Here is a 26,307-nt window from a genome sequence, read left to right as displayed (position 1 = left end):
ACACCACTGCACTCCAGGCTGGGAGGCTGAGGCAGGAGAATCACTGGAACCTGGGAGGTGGAGGCTGCAGTGAGCCGAGATCGCACCACTGCACTCCAGGCTGGGAGGCTGAGGCAGGAGAATCACTGGAACCTGGGAGGTAGAGGCTGCAGTGAGCCGAGATCACACCACTGCACTCCAGGCTGGGAGGCTGAGGCAGGAGAATCACTGGAACCTGGGAGGTAGAGGCTGCAGTGAGCCGAGATCACACCACTGCACTCCAGGCTGGGAGGCTGAGGCAGGAGAATCACTGGAACCTGGGAGGTGGAGGCTGCAGTGAGCTGAGATCACACCACTGCACTCCAGGCTGGGAGGCAGAGTCGGACTCCATCTCAAAAAAAAAAAAAAAAAATTCCAAAGAGAGGCCACTCCCCAGTCCGAGCAGCAGAGTCCAAAACATTAGAAGTTTTGGAGCCATTAACACTGTAACTGCTGCAAAAGTCTAAGACAAAAGTACTCCCGGGAAGGCTGAGCTCCCCCAGAAATGCAGCCCCAAGGCATCAGGCCCCAGGCATGCTTTAGAACAATGTGCCTCAACAAGTAATAAAACCAAATACACACGAGATACTGAAATGACAACAAATTAGGTTCTCTCCCAGTCCAATCCCATTGTATGTTAATCTCAGACCATCCACCTCAACAAAGCTTCAAGCAGATTTGTTTGCAGGTCAGCCAGGACGGGGAGACTCCTCAGTCTTCTTGCTATCCAATGGATTTTTAAAAAGAAATAAGTAAATTCTGAGATGTTCATTGTCATAAAACTGCTATCTATTTTTCTAAAACATCAGGTGAAAACCGTCATGGTAGAGACAGCGGGTGGGCCACAGGCTGGCAGCAATGACATTGGGAGAACCCACACAGACAGTATTCACCAGCCCCTCCAGCTTTAAGTTCAAAACCTGAAGACCAGGCAGGCGGCATGGGGTGGAATGGATGGGGTGCCCTGAAGTGACCGCACACCCCATCTCTGCAACTCCTCCATTCTGCCTGTTGTTTCAGGAAACCATTCTGGGGACGTCAGTAAGCCTGGGTGCTAGTGGGTCTGGGTGTAGTGGGGACAGATGCACCCTCCGGGGCACAGAGAGGGGCTGAGAAGAGCGGCCACACTCAGCGGCCTGGCTCAGCCCTCACTCCGCCACACCCCTGGGGCCTCCAGAGGACAGGAAAGGAGATGCTGGTACACTCCTGGGCTGTGTCTCAGTCCCAGTTCCCATTACTGCATCCCATCAGATTCCCTGGGGCCCGTGAGGCCTGGGAGGTCAGCAGAACTCAGCCTTCCAAGCCCTTCCCACCTGTGTCCTCATCCCTCCTCTATCTCTCCCCGGGCACCCCCGACTACCTCTCCCCAGGCACCCCCGACTGCCCCTTCCCTTGGAGAGATGAGCCAGGACCAGGAAGGCGTCCAGGAGGGAAGCAGAGGCAGTCACCCAAGTTCATGCCACCGGCCTTTGCAGCACACCACCCGGGTGCTGGAGCCTGTCTCCAGGACACAATGCCCAGACGCAAGGGTGGGAAAATGCACCAAAAACTAAAAGGCCAACGGGCCTTAGGTTTGCTCAGAGCAGGTTGGGGTGTCAGGCCTGGGCACACTGAAGGCCTCGGGGGCTGACTCAAGGTGCCCGGTGCCCGGGAGAGAAGGCCTCACTCCAATCAATCCATGCATTCAGGCCACAGCTCCTCAAGGATTTGGAGCACGAGCCAGTCTTGTGGCAGCGCGGAGGGAGGGGCTCACCACGGTGGAGGCAAAGCCACTCACAGCCCGAGAAAGGCAGTGGCTCAGAATGTCTGGTGGCGGGGGAAGGGTGGGGGTGACAAGGAAGGCAGGGCCAGAAGCCCTGGGAAGGCCTGGTTGACCAGTTTGGAGGTGACAGGGACACAGTGGCCATGCCCATGGAAGGGGCCTTGGGCAGTCAGCGGGAGATGACCTTATGACCTTGAGGCTGACCTTCAAAGATGCGTCCCTGACAGGACCCCAAGCACGCCCCAGCTCCTCCCGTTAGCTCCTTCCATGGCAAAGAGCACACGTACCAAGCACCAGCCCTACCCGAGCAGGGTCAGGCCCATCCCCACCTCCTGAGTCCCCCAGCCCTGTCTGTGTGAATCCAGGAACCCGAGGCGGCGATGGCAGGCTGGGTTCTGGGACACAGTGCGATGTCAGCCAGTCCCCCAGTGCTACTACGAGCTAGATACTGGTGACTCACTTCCCAATTAGCCACGTCGTCACGGGAAGCGCAAGTCAGGCCTGCTAAGTATGCGTGTTTCACAGGGTTTACTCTCCAGCTCAGCCGAGAAGAGGCGGACAGCACAGCCCGCCTGCGGGCCTGGCGCCTTCCACACCCCCTCCCTCCTCAATAGCATCGGGGCTGCTCTCCCCAAGGAGGCCGGCACGCACTGTGTGCTCAGGGACACCTGGTCACCCGTCTGTGCAAGCTCACTTTGCTCCACAGTGGCCAAGTGACCCGTCCCCTGTTTGAAAACACACTAGAGGTGTTTGTCGAGCAATGTTTCAACTTCATTGTGTGAACTACAAGCAAAATCCCATCAGTCCCTCAGCCCGTGAAGCTGAAGCCAAAAGCAAACAAGCATCACTTTAAGCTGTTGTTGGTCAGGGACAGGGGAGTGGGGTCAGGGCCCAGACGAGCCTGCCATCTGCATTATGGGGCCTTGGAGTCTGAGGCTGGGATCGCTGATACAGAACTGTACAACCCTGCCGCGTCACCTCCGTTTTTATCATCCTAAAATTGAGGGTCTGGAAGACAATGAGCACCATCAATTTCGGGCTGGAAAACTGAGGCCCAAAGAGGAAAAGCCTTAACCTCCCCTCATCTTACCAAGCAAAGGGGTCTCTGAGAATTGCTGAATTTGAAGGGAACAGAAGGTGGCTTCGGTTTAAGACACATGGAGTCTGAGGATACAAAGGGAGGTGCGGTTCCAGCTGACCAGATCTGGAGCTGCAGGCAGACTCACGGGTGTGTGTGTGTTGGGAGTGCTGTCTAACACACTGGAACGCACATTTGCACCACATAACAGAAGCACACTCCACGCCCCAGCCCACCACATGCACGACAAGGGGACCCGGGAGGGAAGGTCCGCCTTGCCCTAAAAAGAGGGGAGGAAGACGGCCCTGGAAACAGGAAAGTCCTGACTCAGCAACAAAGGTTGGGGGTGGCGGAGGTCGCCCCAGGCAGGAGGCTGCCCACAGGATGAGAACAGCCTGCCTGGAGGCAGCATCCAGTGTAGAGTGGAGCTGAGTGCTCTACCAGCACAGGCCGGCTGACCCCGGTGCCACCCCCTGCGGAGGGCCCTACCGAGCCTGAGCTCAGCCAGGGACCAGGAACCAGGGACCAGAGTCAGGGGAGCCGGCTGGAACAGAAGGGGACGTCGGTGCTAGGCTGGGGGAGGCGCAGAGATGGACATAAAGCAAACTCTAGGCAACCAAGGGTCCCACCAGCAGAGCAGAACTTCCTGGGGAGAAATCCACTTAGGAAATGCGGGCTGTAGACACCACAGAAATCTCCAAAATCACACTTGGGGACTCAGCCACCTCCTGGAAAGGCGGGCATAATGAAACAAGCAGGAAGATGAGGGGAAAGGCTGATGGGTGCCGCCGTCGGTGCGGGAGTGTTTGATTGCGTCTAAATGGCTTCATCACCATCGGCAGCACGGTTACATGTGAAATGCGGAGAAATTAAGACAGAGAAGAGATTGCAAGCAACTGGTGAACCCTGCGCTGATTCCAAGCTCTGGAAACAGAAGTGTGTGGAAACGTGCAGAGACACCTCCCTCCCGGCAGACAGCCTTTCCAGCAGCTCCGCCGGTCTGGGAGGGGCTGCACTGAGCCTGCAGGAGCTGTCTCTGCACAGAGAAACAGTCACGGGAGGCAAGGGACCCGCACGGGACGGGGACTTGGGCTGAACTTCCTCAGACCCCCACGCTGGCCCGTCCAGCTGCAGAAGTGGAGAAACCCAGAAACTGTAAGATTGCCACCCCGCTGGTATTGAGTCCACACCAGGAAATACCAGCACAAGTGTGCTTGCTGGGGCCACAGACAAGGTATAGGTGCGCTAGAGCAGGGCTTCCAGTGGGCTGATTGTCCCAGGGTCAGGCGGCAAGGTCCAGAGACATCTTTGATTGTCACAACTGGGAGGAGGGGCCCCTGGCATCAAGTGGGGGGTGGCCGGGGTGCTCGCAAAGCCCCGCCATGTACAGGCAGACCGCTGCCACAGAGCATGGCCCAGCTCTAAATGACCCCAGTGCTGTCCTGAGAAACCCTGAACTGGGAGAAATTGGAACAAGTGCAACTTTAAGGAGAACAAGGACTGGGGAGCTGTCACTGCAGAAGTCCAGAAAAAGAGGTCGAAAGGAGGGTTTGAGTTTTCAACTCTAGCAACGAGAAAAGTCCTACTAAATATACCTACCAATTCTGAGCTCTTCCCAGGTATTCCACATATTATTATTATTAATCAAACTGTTAGAACCAAAGATATCTTTGGAATCCAGGAGACTTAGTTTGCAAGAGGACAGCAGCCCTCCAGCCCCTGCCTCTTCAGCCCCGCCCCAGGCTTGCAGCCCCACCCCTAGGTTTGCAGCCACTCCTACCCTCAGCCCACTCTTCAGCCCCGCCTCCAGGTGAGCCCCACCCCACTCTTCAGCACGGCATCCAGGTGGGCCCCACCCCACCCTTCAGCCCCGCCTCCAGGCCTCCAGCCCCGCCCCCAGGCCTCCAGCCCCGCCCCCAGGCCTCCAAACCTGCCCCTGCCCTCAGCCCCGCCCCCAGGCCTCCAGCCCCGCCTCCAGGCCTCCAAACCTTCCCCTGCCCTCAGCCCCGCCCCCAGGCCTCCAGCCCCGCCCCCAGGCCTCCAGCCCCGCCCCCAGGATTCCAGCTACCCCTCTGACCCTCAGCCCCACCCCCAGGCCTCAGCCCCGCCCCCTGGCCTAAACCCAGACTGATGACCCCTGGCCACTGGACACTCCACTCTTGTCTTTCAAGCTTCTTGGCTGCGCTGAGGCGGAAATGCCGTCTTTTCTAGAGCTGTTCTACGAGTGCAGAAACAGGGGCAAGGGGCTGGCCCAGAAACCAGCAGGAGGCTGCGGAGCATCCCTGAAGATGGAAGAACCCCGCCGGGCCCCGTGGGACCGCACGCGCCGGCTTCTCCTCCCTGCTTCCTCCCTCCACCCAGGGCAAGGTCCGCCCATACGGGAAGGAGGGAGGCGCGGCCTGGAACACCGCAGGCGGGGGCGGAACGGGGCCTTGGTCCCCGCCAGGGCTGATTTCCATGGATGGGCCACTGCTGAGGACCCCCGAGCCCGTGGGGAGTGGAGCTGGCACCGGGAAGAAGCCCAGACCTGGAGTCAGGCAGGCAGGCCTGCAGTCCCTGTGCGGGACCCGCCCCACCGCTCCCCATAAGGAGGGGGCCTCCAGTCCAGCAGCTCCTCCCCTGGTGGCTGGGAGGTGAGGGGGCGCCAAGCCTCTTTCTGAAAGGTGAAATGCAAGCACAGCAGCCTGTTACTGTGTTAGTGGTATTGCTTTCTCTGTATTTTCTTTCCTATATTCATTCAGAGATCCTGAACCAAGCATGAAGATGCTGTGGGCGACAGATTCCTGCATGTGCCTTTAGGTGGCACAGCCTACGCCGTTAACCCCCAGGAAACCAGGACCCCTGATGGCTGGACCACCCCGCCTGCCCTTCGTGACTCTCCCTGCGGTGCACCTGCAAACCAGGACCACACAGCGCCCTAAACGAGCAGGCAGTCCCAGCAGGGGTAGAGCCAGACCCCTCTGTGCCCAGCTCTGGGTGGAGTGGGTGATGTCAGAAGACATCGCCTACCACAAGTGGGCCCTCCTCTGTCCCCCACAGCTGGTCAGGCGTCCCTGACTCCCCTGGCTCCTCTGCCTGCAGGGTTGACATCATTGTATAGACGGGTTTCCACATCCACGTGACCTTCTGGAGCTTCAGCCCACTGAGAGCTGGGAGGTTCCCTGTGGCTGCCTCACCATACAGCTCACTGCCCAGCAGATGCCATGACCAAAAGCGTCTGTCCAGAGAACCCACAGTCAGTCCCCCGAGGCCATCAGCCATGCCCCAAGCTCATAGCCCAATACAAGGCAGAAAGTGACCCCGACAGTGGCCACCACAACACACACGCACAGCACTGGAGAGGGGATGGGGATGCATGCTCAGGGGATGCCTCAGGAAGCAGGGGATCCTCTAAGACATGAGGTGGGCACTTTCTGGCCTAGCTCACCATGCCTTCCTGCATCCACTGCATTTAGGGAGTAAGCCGGGCCTTCACGGGTGGTAGGAGCACCACAGCACCTATGTCCAACCTGGAGTATGTGGGAGAGGAATGAGCACAAGCCAGCTTCCTGGGAAGCTTCTAGAAGGCCCTGTAGGCAGGAGGCTGCTCTCAGGATTGGACTCCAGGGCTGGACAGAGGGATGGAGACTCCCACCTGGGCCGGAGGGCTCAGCTTTGGGCGCCCTGAGTGTGGTGAGCCAGGGGAGAGGGTGAGAGCCGGAGAGGAGGGTCGAAGGCAGCCAGGTTCTTCCAAGGGAAGTTATGGTTCAGGGCAGGGGCCTGGAGGCGGAGAAGCCACTGAGGATGACGCTGCTACATTCAGGAGGGAGAGCAGGTGTGAGGTCTCAAGTGACAGCAGCCCAGACAGAAAGAGGACGGGCAAGATGTCTTTGGGACAACGAATGGACATGCTGGCTGGGTGCAGGGCCAGGGGCACAGGGAGCCCAGGGAAGGGAGAACAAGGATGGAGGAGCCTCCCCAGATGGAAACCAGATCCAGAGCTAGATCTTGGGCTGCCTCTCACCACCTCTGGGAGGTCCCTGACATTCTGAGGTGGCGGCTGGGTTGGGACACAGAAGGGTAGCATGAAGAACCCACCAGAACACCGGGGCCTAGCCCAGGCTGCTCCCCCATCATCTTCGGCCTTTGCTTTGTGCCGACTGACTGTCCCCTCCCTTCTGGAATGTCAGCTCCAGGAGAGTGACCATCTCTGCCCCTGGGGCTTGGCGCATGGCTGGAGCTCACCCAAGACTAATTAAATGAATACCCTGGAAGCCACGTCTCCAGCTTCACCCGCAAGCCTGCAGCCAGCTCCACCACTCCTGCCTCCTTCGAGCAGTGCTGGAAGGAGACCCGCAGAGCCAGGCCCTTCCAAAGCGGAGGCTCACCACATGGCAGGTGACACGCCAAGGGACAGAGAGGCCTCTTCCAGGGAGACTCACTGCGGGACTGCCATCCCACTGGGCCCAGACCCACCGTCCCCGCAGGATGCTGCTGGCATACAAAGCTGGAACTCAGCCTCCCTGGAGCTAGGAGGACCAGGGGATTCCAGAGGAGTCCCGCTCGCCTAGCTGAAGATAAAAGTAATTCCACACCCGATTCCTGCCAGCCATTTTAATAAATAAGTAAACGCTACAAAGCCTCAGGGAGCCCTCTACCACATTCGCCGGGGTGAAGGAGAGACGAGAATAGTCGCCCAGATCTGCTGCCAGCTGCCAGGCCCGCTTCTGGAAAGCCCAGCACCGAGGCAGCTTGTGCTGCTGCCGTGAGTCTTAGCACATTCTAGGGCGGAGAAGTCCAGAAGGGAGGAGCAGGGTGGCTGGAGCTGCTGTTCCTGGGCTCCAGGCCTACCCAGGGCCTCCACAGAAACCATCCACACTGGGGGCAGATCAGGGGGCCCTTGTCAATGGAGAAGCCCCAGGACCATGTGCAAGGCAGCATTTAAGAAGAGACACACCAGACGCTACGGGCCCCCTGCACCTGCACCAACACAGGCCCCTGAGACAGCCTCAACGACAGTTCTCCTAACAAACAGTAATCGATCTACAGGGCTTTCCACACCCCAGTGCTCACTCCGGCCACCTGATCAGATTCTGGTCCTCCTTGTCCATCTCCACCCTGAACGCTGGGGCTGGACCATCGCTGACAGTGCTCCGGGTGACAGGTGGCAATCTGTAGAGGTCATTAACTCCAGAGCGCCACATTTTAATGCAAAAAGGAGCCCTTCTAAATCGGCGCAGATGCGAGGCTATATAAAGAAATGGGGATTTTAATGTTTTGCTTTTCTTCCCTTTCCTAGTGCCACATTATCATAACATTTTCCCATAATTACGCCCATAAAAGTCACCTGAAAATGCTTCATGCCACAAAAGTTGATCTACATATTTCATTCCGAGCATGTCGAGTGGCAGATCCTGAGCTCAGAACTCTGGGGCAGAACTTAGCTGCGGAGCCTGGCATGGAACAGACCCATCAGGTGGAGCCTCCTTCTTGGGTTCAAGTGTCCTCTGGCCTCAGGGAGGTCCAGCAGGGACACCTGTGTGGACAGTGGAAGAGTGGAGACCCCCCTTCTGGCCCTATCTCAGTGAAAGAGCAGGGGTGGAAGGTGGGAGGGGACAGTGGGGCACCGCCAGGATCACCAGGAGTCAATGCGGCTCTCCAGGGCACTGTCTAGAGCTGCTGGGAAGTCCCTTCCCCCAGGGGTCCCTGCGTGGGAAAATCCTGTGAGGGGCAAACCTGCCTCTTCCTCACTGAGCCTAGGGCATGGATGTCGGCTAAAAGAAATCCCAGAGACAGATAATTTATATTTATGGAGCTGAAAAAAGAAACAAACATCCCATCTTCTTGTGCCCCAAATTCATCAAATAAAAACACAGTGAGAATTTTTTCAAAAAAAGATGAGAAATAAACTTCTGAATGGCACCACTTCATTAAGCCTCCACTGTTTTCTGTTTTACCTCTTCGAGAACTCCAGAACAAAATTTGAACAGCAGGAAAGTAACATATTCTAATCGCTCCTAAATATGCAATAAATTGTATTTATAAAGGAAATGCAACACCACAGTGCCTACGCTCAGTGAGGATTCTAATGGATTCAAAACAATTCCAAAGTTGTTTGTAATTTCTTCTCATAGTTATAGCTGAGGACATGAGATTTAACTGGAACGTACAGCTCAATATTGACGGGATTTATTTGGAAATTTCCATGTCCAGCACATAGTGAACCTGTCTGTCTTCCTCACTCTCCCTGGTACGCTGAAATATAGTCTGGGTCCCCACTATCCACCTGCTCGTGCTGAATAGGGCACATGGAATCTAGGCTAGTGCAGAGTGTCCTTCACCTTTGATTTCAACGCTGCACACAAGGACCGAGTCAGTGCTTAGGTGTCATAGGGAGTTGCCCCAGGTCCTCATTTGCTTCTCTCCCTTGCTGCTGTTCTATCCTAGATGCCACGGTGGAAAGATCACATCTTCAGCGGCAGGCACAGAACACCCTCAACCAGCTCTAGCTGGGTCAAGAGGTCCCATTCCACATCTAGGCAAGAACCACATCTAGGCAGACAGACTTCTCTACTCCAAATACACTAAGTGGAAAACAACCTATATCAACTCTTTTTAAGCCACACCCAGAGAGGTTTCCTCAGACCAGAACGGAGAAGAGCTTCAACTTCCCCGTCAAAGCTCATCATCATGCAAGTCAACTCATTACCAACCATCCAACAACCCTCATGGGCAGCACCGGACGCGGAAGAAACCAAGCCTGCTGTCACCGTGATGGTCGCAGACCACCGAGCATGCATTTTAAAGTGAGCCATCCAGGGCCCATTCCCCTGTTTGCGTCTCCTGGCACTTCTTCCCCATGAGGAGAAAATGACAAGGCTGTGTCACTATAGCAACTAGCCTAATTGGTGGACTGCAGGTCTTTCTCCGGCCAGACGGTGGAGCCCATCTCCTTATATATGGATCCCAGCACACGAGAAAGAAAGAAGGCCGGACTCACTGGGCCAAGAACAGTAGAATCCCCCCAACAGAAAACCAGGCCAAGAAAGAATCCAGTTTCCTCCTAGCTGCACTAGGAAGCCAGCACCTTATGTGCTGCAGAGAAACACACAGATTTAATAGGCAGGATAATTGAACGCTGTATGATACTTATCAGTTTCCCTAATTAATATGATACAAATATATCTGCTTCATAACACAAAGACATTTTGAGTAATAAAAATCCTTACTGATGACAAAAACAATTTACAAACAAGAATACAAACTATTCTTCTTCATCCCAGATCTACTGGAAGAAAGAATGAAAATCCTAGGAACTGTTTAATTTGCATTTAATTTGCTTTATCGGTTCTGAAAAAGGGGGCGGGATTTTTTTTTCTCTAGGACTGCAGTTCCAAGCTATAAATTATTATTATGTCTATTTTGTATTTTAGTGAAATGTTTTAATTTCTCCAAGTACATTTCTGGTGTAATGGGGTGTGTCTCTTATTGTCAATTATTCCATTACATGGAGATGGAAACAGCCATAAAAAATGCGCTTCACCCAAGCTTCTGTTATTAATTATATCTGCTACTCTGGTAAGACCTTCTTACCAATTGTCCTTGTCCTGGCGAAAGGCTGTTTCCAGAACGCTGGGGAGGCCTCCTAAGGAGGAGGGATGAGTGTGGAAACCAGATCTCCCATCCTCAGCGTGTCTAAGCAGCAGGCTCAGATGTCTGTGCTGGGACACCAGGACTCGACTCGGCAGAGCAGGCGACAGTCTCAGGAAGGTGTGAGCCCGTCCGGATGAACAACGTGCTGACACCTTAGGATTCAGGATGCAGCGCAGGGTGGGAGAGGGCTGACGCTGCGTGTCTTGAGACAGTGTGTACCGCGCTCCTCGCGGGCTCGGGAAGTGCGGTGTTGAGGCCACAGGGCCCTGGTGTCAAGTACTTCGCAACAATTAGCAGTTGTTCTTTTCCACACCTGCTGAGCTGCTGGGGGTTGGGGATGAGGTGTTGTCCTGGGTTCTAGCAGCCAGCCAGGGATGGGCCGCCTGTAGTGGGCTCAGGGCACTACAGCCCCTCCCCAAACACTGCTGAATGAGCCCCCTCTCCTCTCCTCTCCTCTCCTCTCCGGTGATGCCACCAGGAAGTGCATTCAAATGCCTCCTCTTCAGCACAGAGTTGACCTGCCATTAACCCTTTCTACATCTCCTAGGAAGCCTTGCTTGGGGGTCTTCTGGGGAATCCCCCCACATACCCCTGCAGGCCCCGCGACGGCCGCGGAAAACTCGGGGGCAGGCACAAATGTCGCTCAAACCCCCAGACCCTGCTCCCTGCAGGCGGCCAGCCAGTGAGTTCCCAGGGGCGCCGGCGCCCCCACGGTGGCCTCGTCTGCCTGGGCAGCTCGGGTTGAGACCCCCAGGCTTGGCGACCCCTCCCCGCTCGGTGCCACAGCATTTCCAGGGAAATGCATAACCGCGCTGAAGCAAGTAGGAAAATTCCTGCTCTGGTCCCCGGGTTTCCCTTGCGATCCTGGCGAGCTGGGCTGTCCCAGGACTCCGGAGGCCGATCCCGCGGCGGCCCGGGTCTCCCTGGGCCACTGTGCTCTCATTTTGGCGACAGCGGAAGGATCAGATCCGACTGGGAGCTTGGAGGCCCGGGGCTCTGGAGGAGGTGGTGTCTGTGGAGGGAGGTTCGGTGCTGGCCTTTTTTTTTTTTTTTTTAAAGAATCCATATTTTTCCATCACCTCCCGCGCCCATGGCAATTCTCCATGACAGGTGCTCCCCAGCACCCGTCCTATTCTCCCGCTGAAGACAAGAAGCCTGGAGCTCCCGGAGCGAAGCCGACCAGCCCGCGCCATCTGGGGCCAGAGCCTGTGCCCGGGACTCTGAGCAGCCCCCACTTACCCCACCAGCCGCGAACGTGCCCCGGGATGCTGAGCGACCTCCCCAGCGCCCAGGCTGGAGTCTGCACCCGGGACTCCAACCACCCCTCATTCCACCCGCCTGGAGCCTCGGCAGGGGCACAGGCCACCCCCCACCCTTCACTCCAGGCAACCGGGAGCCCGCGGCGGTCACCCCCTACCCCAGCCCTCAGCTCACACCCGGGCGCCCACTGGCCCGCACCACCCCAGCCCGCGCCCGCGCCAGTCCCGCCGGTCACCAGCTCGGGCCCCAGACACGACCCGAGAAACGTCCGCGGCCGCGGCGAGCCCCCTCCGGGCATCCCATCCCTCACTTCGCTTCTCTTTCCAGAAGGCGCCTGACGAGCCCGTTTCCCGGGAAAGCGGAAGCTCCAGCTGCTCCTCCGAGCCCAAGCTGGGCTCCTGCCTGAAGAGCTCCTCTCCGGGCTCGGCCGCCGCGTCCCACCTTGTCCCGGGCTGAGGCACGGGGAGGGCGCTCCGCAGACACCCCGGCAGCGCCGCCCGCCCTCCGCGACCTGCAGCTGCCTCCTGAGCGCGCATCTCGGCCGGGAAGCCGCTGGCTGGGCTCCGACCGCCGGGCAGGGACGGGCCGCGCCACCCGGGGCCTGGAGCCCGGGCCCTGCCGGGGAGTCAGGGAAGGGAGGCTCGGGCCGGGGCGTCCGACCCCGAAGTGCTCGAGCGCCCGGAACCCGGGTGGACCCTCTCGCCCGCCCAGCGCAGCGTTGGACCGGCCGGGACTCGGGGGACCATGCGCCCGGCGCTCGTAACTCCGCGCCGACTCCGGGAGGCCCGCGGGGCGCCTGCCGGGGCCGGAGGAGGGGGTCCGGGGCCCAGAGGGCCGTGCCGGGGCCGGGGCCGCGCGGTACTCACTGCAGTAGGCGATGAGCAGGCTGGCCAGGATCATGAACGCCCAGAAAGTTGAGGACATGCTGGGCAGGGCGGTCGCATCTTGCCGGCTGCCGGTCCTGGGCGATGGCGCCATTGAAGCCGCGGCGCCCGCGCGGGGGGCAGCAGCGCGTCTCAGCAGCCGGCCCTGCCCGCGCCCCCGCGCCGGCCTCCACGTGCGGGCCCCGCGCGCGCCATCCTCCGCCGCCGCCGCGCCCGGGCCCCGGCCCACCGCGCCCCGCGCCGCGCCCGCGCCGCCCGCGCTCGCGCCCGCGCCCGCCGACCCCGCGCCGGCCCGCCAGGGGGACGCCGGCCCCGCTCTGGGCGTCACTGCGCGCCCCGGCTACGCGCGCCCCGGCATCCGTGAGAGAGGCGCGCGCCCGCCACCGCTGGGGGCTCCAGCCGCCCGCCGACCCGGGACTGGCAGAGGGGACGCCGCGCCCGAGCCGCTCCTCTGGATGGCGACAGAGACGGCCTGGCGCGCCCGCAGCCTGAGCCCCCCATGGGGAGGACGGCCGGGCCAGGTGAAGTTCGTGCACTTGGGCCTTCCGCGTCCCCATCCACCGCAGCCCGGGCCTGGAAGGCTGGGGAGGGGGCGGGGGCGGCAGACGCCTCCTAAGGTGGGTTCTGGGACTTGGATCCGGAGTTTATTCCAAGGAGAAGGTGCTCTGGGCCTGTTCCCTAGGTGTGCCCTGTTACCCAAAATCGGGCTTGTGCAGTGGGGTCCCTGAGTCCACTGGGAGCACAGCCTCAGACCCCAGCAGAGTCACCCTTCATCGGAAGCCCAGCACCCTGAGGGCTCCTCCTCCACCTGGGGCGGCACTGCCAGGCACAGGCACGCACTATCCCTCAGTCCTCTGCCCCACGATCACTCTACTCGGGCACCTCTGCCACTGCCCCGTCCTTACTGAGCCATCTCCTGGTTCATCTCCCTGGAGTCCCTGCGGGACCGGCTCTCGGTGGCGTCTCCGGGCTCCCAGTCCCAGGACTGGTCCTATCCAGGTGGGTTTTCTGAGCAGGATGACAATGATCGCAATCTATTTTACCTGCATAGTCAATGATCATCTGCAAGACAGGTTCACTCCTATAACAAGCAAAGGGTGGGGGAAATGAGCCTTGTACGGACACAAGGACACTTTCCCCGTCTCCAACCCTCCTAGTCATGTCCCCTCTGCACCTCCCTCTACAGCCCAGGAGATATGCTCCCCAGTCCAGGATGTCCAGATGGCCCTGCTGCCTGGAGAGGCTCTGGCCCCTGCCGGTACCTGCCACAGCACCACCCCAAGCTCTCCCTTCCTGCAGGTTCGTGCACACGACTAATAGAACCCCTCCTCTGGAACTCACAAGATATTCTCCATCCTGCATAGGGCTGGGGGCTTGAGCACCCCAGGAGATTCTTTTGGAGCTGGAGACCCTTTTCTGAGGAGCCAGTAGAGGGCCTGCAAGTCAGATTGAGCAACCAGGGAGAAGAAGCATCATCCCTTCATCTTGAGGCCTGGTCCAGGGAGGTGAAGGGATGTGGACTGTCCCCAGCCGTACACTCACCCACAACTCATGCATGCAAGCATTCATGCCCCAATACACACACTGCACCACACACACACACATATTTTCCTTGAATCTCTCTCTCACACACACACACACACACACACACACTCTCCCATCCACACACACACACCACTTTAGGAGAAACTGAGCAAAGAAAGGCAGCCTCTCACTGCGAGTCCTCTAACCCCCGTCCCAGTGGTTGTTGTGCACTGAAGCTTCCTTGCCAGGGGCTCTGACCGGATTCTTGTGTTAATATGATTGTGTCCATGCTTGTTTTCTCCCATCAATTTTCAATCCTGTTTAATTAAAACACTGACTTTCCTGTTTAGTATCTTCTCAACTGCAGCTTCTCCCTGCTCTCTTTCCTGGCAGGGAGGTGATTCTGCAGAAGTTGGGGCTCCTGACAACTTTGGGGTGGCCATGAGGGATGTACCTCTTGCCTCTGGATGTGCAGGGTAGGCATGGGACCCTGGCAGGGAGGGGCTCCCTCAATGGGATTCTGTGGAGTCAACCATTGATGCCCAGGTCTCCACCCTTACAATTTCATTCCTTTCATTGAAGCCTTTTTTCCTGCTAAAAAGGATGTGGCTTTTAAAATGTTACAGATTCCAGTTCATCCTGTCCATCCCGAACTCCTGTGCCAGACATTCCTTCATTCAACCTCTGTTTATTGAGCACCTACTTGGGCCAGGCACCGGGACTGGGGAAGCCAACAAGACATAGATTTTCTGTCCCCCTGGAAAGTGACAGTCAGTTTGAGAAACAGACAAGGAAACAAACAATTCCAGTGCAGTGTGGCAAGCGTCACGATGGGAGGGAGAGGAGAGCACTCTTGGAGCACAAGAGAGGAGCATTTACCCTAAAATCACACTCTAGAGCGCAGCAAGGTGTGTGCCAGGGAAGGCTTCCAGGAGACTGGTTTCCAGGCCCTTTTGGTCCATCCTTAGGACAAACACACACACACATGCACACATATATGCACATACACGAACACACACACGCACGTGAACACACAGGCACACACATCCACACACATGCACATACATGCACACACATGCTTTAACACACATGCACACACGCATGCACACACATGCTTGGAGTGAAAGTTTCCGAAGCAATATTTACCCCAAAAATACTCTGATGTTTTCTATTATATCCTAATTCATTTTTGAAATGCTGGTTGCCCTCCCAATAATTTGGTTTATAGCAATTTTCTTTGTTTAAAAAATATGGTTTGAAGAGAGATGCAGTCTACCTTGACTTTGGGAGGGTATATTGGAGCCTTCTTGCCAAAGGACAGGGGTTGTGGTGACAATGGGGTGGCTGGGGAGGGCTCCCAAGCAGAGGAGAAGGGGTGCAGTGCGGTACCCGGCCTGCTGTATCCAGGAACTCAGACACTGAGGTTTTTGTGCTCCCAACATTAGGGCTATGGCGGGGAACCTTGGGCTATGGGAGAGCAGTGCCTGGTTCATTACATGCTGAATATTTCCAGAAAAAGGGAATGGAAGGGGAGCCCTTGGTGCTTATGACTTGGAGTCTAGAATGGTGGAGAGTCTGAAAATGGTGACGCTAGAAAAGGTGAATTCTCCACCCCAGGTTACAAGTAGAGGGACCTGAGGAGTGGGGAGGCAGGGGGGAGGTGTGGGGTCCGAGATCAGATTGAAGAGATGGGGTCTCCCTGGGACAGCAACCTTGAGGTAATTACAAAGACACCACCCCCGGGCAGCCCGAAGGCAAGGGCAGGTGCCTGGTCCAGCCCCATCCCGGCCTTGTTTCCAGAGGCTTGGAGAGAGAGACCAAGAAGGAAATTGAGGATGGGGGGTGAGCGCAGCCTGAATTCGGTTGCTAGGGAACAGAAAGCTCTGCTCTGGATCGCAACACACGCTATGGATTGACGATTTTGTTGTTGTTGTTGATGGGCTGGTTTTGATTACTAGCCAGAACTGACAGGAGTTTAGATTTTGAAACCTAAATAAGTCTATTAAAGAATCACACCATCACCTTAACTCCTACCCAAAAACGCAGGGGATAGCAATGGTGTAACCCTTGAGGGAGTCCTCGGCTCTCACCCCACACCAAGCCACCAGTCCTGGGACTGCTTCAGAGGCCTGACCCATAGAAGGGGCATCCTGCATGGCGGGGCACCCAGGGTGTCGGAGGAGGGCAATAGAAAAAGGGGCGTTACCCAGAGAGGAGGGGCGGCTGACCAGGGTGTGGACCCAGGCACGTATTGCAGTCAGATGGCAGCCTCGCTGTCCTCCTGGGGATGTGAGCCCACTGCTCGCTGTGTTCTGCTGTGGTCAGCGGGGGTGGGTTGTTCTCTCTCCACTCCTCCCTGCGGTGAGGGTGTTTTCTATTTGCCATTAGGTTGCGGGTGCCCAACTGACCAAGGGCTTGCTGAGATACTGAATTTGGAGCTGAATGTTTTCACGGGGTGAGATGTCAGGATGTCCCTGCTGATACAGTGGGAGAAAAATGTATTTTATGCAAGGCCAGCGCTATCTCCTAAAGGAAGCACACAGGTCTCTGAACAGCAGGTCGCGAAAGGTGGGGGCTGTAGCGGGCTACTGTGCCTGCTCTCCCAGGGATCTGTGCCTCCCTCTGAAAACAATTGCAGGCTTTCACCTTCCACACACATATCCCACGTGCATTTTACCAAGAGGTTACTCTGACAGCTGGGGGAGGACCCAGGTTGGCAGAGAGAGTTGAGCCAGCTTGGCAGTGGCTGGGAAGATCCAGATGAGAGCCGGGGTGGCTGGCTTCTCAGGAGCAGCTGTCAAGGCAGGGATGTGGGGGGCTTGGCAGCTATCCAGGAAGTAGAACTGACAGGCTATCGACACTCCGGAGTGGTGGGCATGGCAGAGATGTCCCAAGTGACTCCCCAGGCTTCTGGCTAGAGAACCTGGGCATGGCTGGGTGTGGTGGTTCACGCCTATAATTGTAGCACTTTGGCAGGCCAAGATGAGAGGGTAGCTTGAGGCCAGGAATTCAAGACCAGCCTGGGCAACAGAGCAAGACCCCCATCTCTACAAAAAATCAAAAAGTTAGGCAGCATGGTGGCGCACACCTGTAGTCACAGCTACTTGGGAGGCTGAGGTGGGTGGATCGCTTGAGCCCATGAGTTCGAGGCTGCAGTGAGCTCTGACTGTGTAACTGTACTCTGGCGTGGGTGATAGAGGAGACCCTGTCGAGAAGGAAGGAAGGAAGGAAGGAGGGAAGGAAGGAGAAGGAAGAGAAGGACGGAGGGAGGGAGGGGAGGGGAGGGGAGGGAAGGGAAGGGATTCAGAGGTTGAGGTGGGAGGATCGCTTGAGCCCATGAGTTCGAGGCTGCAGTGAGCTCTGATTGTATAACTACTCCGGCGTGGGTGATAGTGGAGACCCTGTCAGGAAGGAAGGGAGGGAGGGAGGGAGGGGGGAGGGGAGGGGAGTGGGGGAGGGGAGCGAAGGGGAGGGGAGGGAAGGGATTCAGAGGTTAAGGTGGGAGAATCTCTTGAGCCCATGAGTTCGAGTCTACAGTGAGCTCTGATTGTATAATTGCACTCCAGTCTGGGTGACAGAGGAGACCCTGTCAGGAAGGAAGGAAGGAAGGAGAAGGAAGGAGAAGGAAGGAGAAGGAGGGAGGGGAGGGGAGGGGAGGGAGGAAGGCAGGCAGATCAGGGAAGTAGCAGGGATAGCCGTTAAGATGGGCCCCGCCAGCTGCTGGGAACGGACTTGACCAGTAGGGAGCTCAGGCACTTCCTCAGCAGCTTCCAGGCCAAGAGAAGAGCCGCAGCACACAGGAAAGAGAAGCACAAAAGGCCAAAAGACGCACAGGGAGGAGGGGCGAGGCCCAGCAGGCACAGACTGTGTGCCCCGTGAGGACAGAGGCCACTTTGGTGCTGAATTCTCAGCCCTGAAAACAGTGCTTTGCAGAGAGTTGGTAAATGACATGAATGCATGATTGAATGATAATTATCCATTTTATTGATCCAGTCTAGTAATGACAATAAGTAATATTGATGCATCCCATACTAAGGGCCAGGCACTAGTCCAAGTTCCCCCATATACTCACTCACTCACTTAATCTTCATAACAGCCCTAGGAGGCAGTCGATACCTGGATTTAAGGACGTTGAACCTGGGGCAAGGAGGCCTGCAGGCAATTGTCCTGGGATTTTTAGGCAGCCATGGGGGCTGAGGTTGGGATCCAGGTGGTCTGCTCCAGAGGACCTGCCCTGACGGCTGTGCCCACGGCCTCTCATCACCAAATCACGTTCATTAAAAAAATACAAAATGGAGAGACAAGCAAAAGGAATACAGAATGTTCCTCAATTCTGCCACGTTGAGTTCACCACATTTAGCATTTTGTTAGTATCTTTCACATCTTTTTTCACATATACGTTCATCCTGTAAATATTTTTTAAACAGTTTTCTTAGTACACAGTGAATATTATTTCACGGAATTATATATTCTTCCAGAACATTGTGTTTTCTGGCAGCCTGAAATTCTGTAACACATAAATACTGCCGTTTATTCGATCAACCTTGATTTTTGGACATTTAGACGACTTCTAGTGTTTGGAAAACACTTCAGAAATGAACACCCTTTTACTGAAATCATTTTCTATATTTATGGTTATTTACAGAAAAAATTACAGAACTGGAATTGTTAGGTCCAAATAAGGACACAATTTTGAGGCCTTGCTGTATATTGACAAATTAATTTCCAAAAACATTAATATTAATTAGCATCACTGCGGACAGTGAGTGAGAGGAACCACGTCAGTCTGTTCGCGTCAGCACCAGATATCATCACTGGCGCCGGTACCTTCGACAATTTTGCATGTAGGAAGAAGTTTTACTGTTGTTTCCATTTGCATTTCTCTAATAAGGATTAACAATTTTTATGTATGTCATTTTAGTGTCTTTTGTAGATCAACTGTTTATATTCTTTTTCAAATTTTCTCCTAGTGGGTTTGTCTTTTATTATTGATTAGTAAGAACTCTTTTAATTTATTTGTGGGATATAGTCCTTTAATTTTGGGGGAATTTCAAACAGAAAAAAATAGAAACAAGAATATCATCATATAACAATATTGTTATAATCATATTACAAATCATTGTTTTCAGTTGTCTTTGTTGAATGTGTCACGTGACCATGTTTCCTCTTGGAGGTTTAAGTATGTTGTCAATGGGAATGTGCCAGGAGGTTCTCATCTTTTGTATCTTTCGGTAGTTTAAACAGCTTTGTGGAGGTGTATTGACAGGGGTTCTTCAGGGAAACAGAACCAATAGGCTGTGTGTGTGTGTGTGTGTGTGTGTGTGTGCAGTGATATATCACTTAATAATGGGAATATATTCTGAGAAATGTGTTGTTAGGCAACGTTGTTGTGTGAACATCATAGATGTAGGTACTTACCCAAACCAAGATGGTGTAACCTGCTACACACCCAGGCAATATGGTAGATTGAGGCTGTTGCTTCTCAGCTACAAACCTGTACAGTGTGTACTGGGTACTGTAGGTGATTGTAACAAATAATATTTATCTATCTAAACATAGAAAAAGGTAGGTACAGAAAAATATGGTATTGTAATCTTTTTTTTTTGAGATGGAGTCTTGCCCTGTTGCCCAGGCTGGAGTACAGTGTTGCAGTCTCGGCTCATTGCAACCTCCACCTCCCAGGTTCAAGCAGTTTTCCCTGCCTCAGCCTCCCAAGTAGTTGGGACTACAGGCACCCGCCACCACACCCAGATAATTTTTGTGTTTTTTGGTAGAGACGGGATTTCGCCATGTTGGCCAGGCTGGTCTCAAACTCCTGACTTCAGGTGATCTGCCCGCCTTGGCCTCCCAAAGTGCTGGGATTACAAGTGTGAGCCACCCCGCCCGGCCAGTATTGTAATCCTATGGGGCCACCATCATATATGAGGTTCATTGTTAACCTAAACATCATCATTCAGCACATGACTGTATATGTAAAGAGAGAGAGAGAGAGACTGTCTGGCTCATGGAATTGTGGGGACCAGCAGGTCTGGAACTTGCAGGGCAAGCCAACCGCTGAAGACCCAGGAAAGAGTTGAAGTTGCAGATCAAGTCTGAAGGATTCTGTAAGCAGAATTTACTCTCCTGTGGGAGATCTCAGTCTGTTTGCTCTTAAGGCCTTCAACTGATTAGACAAAGCCCACCCACATTACGGCAGGTCATGTGCTTTACTCAAAGCCTACTGATTTAAATGTTAAGCACATCTAACAAATACCTTTGCATTAACATCTAGACTAGTGTTTGACAAAACAACTGGCTACTGTGGCCTAGCCAAGTTGACTCATGAAACTAGCCATCACAGGAGGTGTAATTGGCATACAACAAACTGCATATATTTAAAATGGACAATTTGGTAAGTTTTGGCATATGCAGACGCCGGTAGAAACATCACCACCATCAAGATAATGAATACATCCATGCCATCACCTGCAGGTGTCCTTTGGCCCCTTGTCAGTCCTCCATCCCAGGAAACTATGGATTCTATCATTATACATAGGTGAGTATTTTCTGTAAGATTATAAAAAATGGAATTATCCAGTATATACTCCTTTTTTTTCTGACTTGGGTGACTCAGCATAATTATTTTGAGATTCATCCACGTGACTGCATGTATCACAAATAATTCCTTCCTTTCTATTGCTGATCCCTTACCATCGCATGGATAGACCAGGTGTCCATGTACTTACCTGTGATGGACATTTGGGTTGTTTACTCTTTTTTTTTTGAGATGGAGTCTCACTCTGTCGCCCAGGCTGGAGTGCAGTGGCGCGATCTCGGCTGACTGCAAGCTCCGCCTCCAAGGTTCACGCCATTCTCCTACCCCAGCCTTTCGAGCAGCTGGGACTGCAGGCACCTGCCACCACGCCTGGCTAATTTTTCTGTATTTTTAGTAGAGACGCTGTTTCACCCTGTTAGCCAGGATGGTCTCGATCTCCTGACCTCATGTTCCGCCCGCCTCGGCCTCCCAAAGTGCTGGGATTGCAGGCGTGAGCCACTGCGCCCGGCCTGTTTACTCTTTAGACTATTACAAATAAACTGCTGTGAACATTCATGCACAAGTATTTGTAAGAGCACATACTTTGTTTTTTTGTGGCTAAAGCGCAAGGGGTTGAATGGCTGGATCAGATGATAGGCATACATTTCACTTTTTACTGAACTGCCAAACTCCTTTCCAGTGTGATGGCACCATTTGACACGTGCCCCGGCCACATGAGGATTCTACTTCTTCTGCATTTTGGCCACGTCCTGGCATGGTGGGTCTTTCTGATTATAGTCATCCTAAGGGGTAAGAGATAGTATCTCACATGGCATTAATTTGCTTTTCTCTAATGACTAATCATATTAAGAATTATTTCATGTGTTTATATGCATCTTCTATGGTGAAGTACTCACAGTTTTCAATTTTCTTGATTTCTGAGATTTCTTTATATATTCTAGATACAAGTCTTTACGAGACAGATAATTTGCAAATATTTTTCCCAATCTATGGCTTGTCATGTCATTCTCCTAACAATGTCATTTAAAAAGCATAAGTTTTTTATTTTGATAAATTCCAGTGTATCAATTTCTCCTTCTATGGATTGCATCTTTTGGTGTCAGTATTTAAGGAATCTATACCTAGCCCAAGGACATAAAATTTTAAGGTATATTTACTTTTATAAGTCTCATAGTTTTAGGGTTTACAGTTAGATCTGTGACTCATTTTGAGCAAACGTTTGTAATATTGTGAATCATAGACACAAGTTTAATTTTTTGCATATAGATTTTCATTTGTCTTAGCATAATTTGTTTGAAATATTATTCTTTCTCCACTGAATTGCTTCTGCATCTTTGTCAATAATCAGTTGCCAATATTTGCTTGTGTCTATTTCTGGACTCTCTATTCTGTACCATTGATCTATTTATCTAACTTTATGCACACTGTCTTGATCACTAGAGCTTTAGAGTAAGTCATGAAATCAGTTAGTGTTAGTACTCCATTGTTTTCTGCGTAAAGAGGTTTTTTGGTGCTTCTAGATCATTTGCATTTTCATATGCAAATTAGTATATGAAATTAGTATGGATTCTTGGAAATTTACTTCTACTTAGGGTTATAATTTCATACTGGGTTTTTATTTTGTAGATGAGATGTTTGTAGCTCTGGCCATCGGGAGCTCTTCCAGTGGTGTCTTGTGTCCACTTGACACGCCCCTGGCCTTGCAGGGTCTTTTTTTTTTTTTTCCCCAGCACTTTTATTATTTTAAAATAGCGTTTTTCCATCTGTCCACCTGTCTGCATAACGAAGCGGCCGTGACAGCAGGCAGTGACCCGTGAGGACACCCTGAGTTCCTGCAGCATTGGGAAGACCACACCTGCTGATTGATGAAGACTTGGGCAGGCTTATTGCCAATGAAATTATATTTCCTGCCGGGTTCTTTTTCTGACATGATGAAAAGCCACCCAAGAACCCATCCTCAGCTCACAGGTCCTGGCCGCGGGCTCAGGGCGGGTCGGTATCGGTGGACTGTTCTGTCACTCTTGGACATCGTCCCTGGATGAGGGTCTCCAAGGCTTGAGTCTTCATGGACAGGACAGTATTTCTGGTTTTCATTCAGTTTGGTGGCGTCCCGGGGGTTATGGGGAAGAGCTTGGCCTCCACCAAAGGGGGTAAAAGAGGTGGAGTTGGTGGCTAGAGGGTCCCTCTCTTCAACCAAGGCTGCAGTGGTTGGCTTTGGGCATCAGGCTTCACTTGAAGGAAAGTTCACAGCGGGGTTTCTGGGTGTCCCTAGAGGAGGCCTGTCCCTTGGGCATGTCGGCCCTCTTGCTGTCCGGTTCTGGCCCCCGACTTCTGACCCAGCTGCACTCTTCCCCTGGGGAACTGCTCCTTCACTCCTTTGCCCATGCGTGTTGGGTGAGGCTAGTCCATCCCCGATGTCAAAGCTCATAGGGGCTCACGTGGGCTGGCCAGTGACTGGCTCCAGTATGAGCCAATTCCAGGGCTTTTGCAGAAATTGCTAGAAAAGGAGCACAGTTTCATCACTGGCCCTGCTACATGTGGGACCCAAGCCCAGAGCTGTCCAGAAGCACTGGGAACAGGGAGCCTGCCTGAGGACAGAGCCTAAGGTGGAAGTGACCACAGATGACGTCAGTCGGCCCCTGGGTCCTGCCCCTTGAGGATGCACCCTTTTTTTCTGCTTCTCAGCATTTTTACGACTGTGCATAGACATTTCCCTTTACCGAGAAGTGGGTTTGAGTGATGTCTCCCACTAGCAATGAAAGATGCTAGCCACAACAAGGTCATTGCTCTAGGATTTGCTCAAGAACATAGCAAAATGTCCAGGACAGGGAGTGAACCAGGCAGCCTCTCTCCCCGCCGCCGGAGCCTCCCGCTGCCTCTCAGAGACCTCAGGGGAGTGAACTGGCCTCCGACCAGCCGCGGTGACATCCCTGCCTGCACACAGTTCAGCGGCCTCTCACTGGGGTGGGTGACATCTCCAGGGCTGGGTACTCCGTGCCATCAGGCGGCCATCTATCGGCCAGACAAACCCCTAGGCACCACACCAGGAAGACCCCCGAGTTCCTGGGCCACATTCTCGGGAGAATCTGTCTCCCTTCTTGGACATTGAAGCTGAGAGATTTATGGGCCAAAGTTTTTTCAGGGGAGCTGTCTTTTGAATTATCGTGTAATTAAGATGCTAATGGCTGTTTATGGAACCTTCTCTTCTCAGTCCAAGTGCTCTCTGAATAATAAGAAACGTCCCTTTTGTGATGGCGGAAAACAGCAGTGAGAGCAAAATCCTTCATTAAATCACCATTTGCATCTTTTTTCTCCTCTTATAATAAAAAGGAATTTACTAATGCTCAGTATTTTTTTGTTGTGTGAATAAATTGTAGGGAATTCTTCTACTTACAACCCATTTCTTTTGTGAATGAGGATAAACACCTTAATTCTTCATTGGGGCCTTGGAGGATGCCCCCAGAGAGCAGCTTCTTAACCAAGTCTTTTTTTTTTTTTTAAAGGAATTTTGCAAACTTCATCCCGAAAAACATGCCAGGGCCTCCCAGGGCTGGCCTGAGGTCACCCTGTGGCCACTGGCTTAGGAGTCCCAAGTAACTCTGTGTTCAGGAGCCGCGGCCCGCCCAGGGCCCGCTGAACTCCGAGGCTGAGCCTGGGGCTGTGCACCAAGAGCCCGTCCTGTTCATTCTCCAGATGGGGCTGAGGCCAAGTGAAACAGTGCAGCCCGTTCAAGGTGACCCAGCGAGATGCAGACAGGCCTGGGCCAGGAGCCAGGCCCGAGTCTCTGTCCTCAGCTCCTTTGCTGCGGCCTGAGATGGCTGCCACATTTTGTTACAGTCAAAGCAGATCTGGTCCCTCGCAAGCCCATTTCCTGTGGCTGCTTCCAGGCCCAAACCCGGCTCCGTGGCGAGGCAGCCCAGGACACCCCAGAAGGCCATCTGCGCAATTGTAGTTGACAACCTAGAGGCCTGGTGATGAGGTGTGTGGAGTGGGATGACCCTGGCTGTCACCACTGCGGGTGGCCCCACACGCCACCATGGCTAGGCGGCATGGACCTGCCCACTGCCACCTCCCTTGAAAGGGCCAGCACTGCTGTCCATCACCAGGTGGCCAGACGAAAGGACCCTCTGAGACATCCCCTTTCACAGTCTCATGGGACCCAGGAGCCCCACGTGCCCTGTGCTCACGCCCTGCCTGGACTCCGAGAGCTCTGTGTCTGGGCCTCCCTATCCTCATGAGTCTCCACTCAGGGCACAGTGGGGAGAAACCAGCAGAAATTCAGGGCATCTGACTCAACCATTTTCCCACAAGCCACAGGGGCCTTGATCACAGAATTCCATGGCCAACAGGACCTTCGAGGTCAATTTGCTGTCTTTCCTCCCAGTCCAACTCCTGGGGCCAGTGGCAGATACAGGTTAGCAGAGCTGAGTCACTTATAGGCGTGAGCCCCATCCAACCCACAGTGGTGGGGTCTGCATAGGGCCACACCCTGGCTGCCCCAGGTCCTTCTCCATCCTGCCTGGGGGAGGGGTCAGGCGCTCATGGCTGCCTGGGGCCTGTGGCACCCAGCCCCACCCTCCTGGGAGAGGCGGAATAACAGATGACCACAAAGCAACAGAAATTTATCCTCTCACAGCTCTGGAGACCAGAAGCCAGAAATCCATGTGCGGTGTCCACAGGGCCACGCTCCTGGGAGGCTCTCAGGAGGCTTCTCCCTGCCTCTTCCGGCTTCCAGTGGCTGCAGGAGACCCTGGGCTTCTAGATCTCTCACTCCAGTCTCTGCCTCTGTGGCCACATGGCCATCTCCTCTTCTCTTTGTGTCTTCTCCTTTTTCGTCTCTTAGCTGGACACCTGTCGTTGGATTTAGGGCACAACTGAAGAGTCCAGGATGACACCGTCTTGAGATCTTTAACTTAATAACAAAACCTGAAGACCTTTTCATCAAGTAAGGTCTCATTCACAGATTCTGGGGTCAGGACACAGACACATCTTTTGGGGGCCACCATTCCATCCACTCAGCACCTTTTATCTGACGAGAAAGGTTTCTCCATCTGTCTTTACCAGACTGTGGCCAGGGCAGAGGCCAGAGGTTACCTACACGGACAGCTCACTGGCGCCCTCCTGTGTGGCGCTGTGCCCAGCTCCCATCTCAGCTGTCCCTTTTCCCAGGCAGTGTCCACGCCTTCCCCCTGTGCCCTCCATGGTCTTCTGTGACCTGGGGTTTGTTGTCAGCCAATGCGATTTCTACCACGAGCTGTGGACACTCATGCAAATCACCTCACTTCTCCAGGTACAACTTGAGCTGTCATCTACATAACTGAAGGCGGCACCCAGGGCTGTAAAGAGTGAAAACGCATCGCCGAAGCATGAGCACCTCCTGCAGTTCTCAGTAGACATTTGGGAAGCGAGTGAACCGCCCTGTATGGAGTGTTTGGAGGAGGTCGGAGGGTGTCGGGCCTGAGCCATGGGCTGCCCTGGGCCTGTGTCGGGTGGTGCATGCCAGAGGAAGGAGGTGGGAAGGGCATGCACGCGGGGTCTTGGCAGCCCTGGAGCTGGCCTAGATGCAGCAGCTTCCTGATAAAGCGAAACTGTTCCATCGGCTTGCCATGCTTTG

The 26,307-nt window shown here is 54.2% G+C and overlaps 1 protein-coding gene and 1 long non-coding RNA gene across 3 annotated transcripts in view; one reads left to right on the top strand and one right to left on the bottom strand.

Annotated features, from left to right (window-relative positions):
* TAFA5 (TAFA chemokine like family member 5) overlaps positions 1–12,868 on the bottom strand; it is a 264,736-nt gene extending 251,868 nt beyond the window's left edge. The window contains exon 1 of the mRNA XM_055374381.2: positions 12,617–12,868. Within this exon, the coding sequence (XP_055230356.1) occupies positions 12,617–12,728 (112 nt within the window). The 5' untranslated portion in view covers positions 12,729–12,868. The remainder of the gene's footprint in view (positions 1–12,616) is intronic.
* Positions 12,869–12,894: 26 nt separating this feature from the next.
* LOC109024508 (uncharacterized) lies at positions 12,895–24,025 on the top strand. 2 transcript variants are annotated; one of them, XR_008674949.1, is made up of 4 exons: positions 12,895–13,933; positions 14,552–14,634; positions 20,630–20,693; positions 21,373–24,025. It is a non-coding gene; the product is annotated as an uncharacterized lncRNA (long non-coding RNA). The 2 variants fall into 2 exon arrangements; XR_008674948.1 differs by having other exon boundaries at positions 20,630–24,025.
* The last annotated feature ends 2,282 nt before the right edge of the window (positions 24,026–26,307 follow it).

Source organism: Gorilla gorilla, chromosome 23 (genome assembly GCF_029281585.2).
Source record: "Gorilla gorilla gorilla isolate KB3781 chromosome 23, NHGRI_mGorGor1-v2.1_pri, whole genome shotgun sequence".
Classification (NCBI taxonomy): domain Eukaryota; kingdom Metazoa; phylum Chordata; class Mammalia; order Primates; family Hominidae; genus Gorilla; species Gorilla gorilla.
Note: the sequence above shows the minus strand (reverse complement) of the source record. Positions and strands in the feature narration are given on the sequence as shown.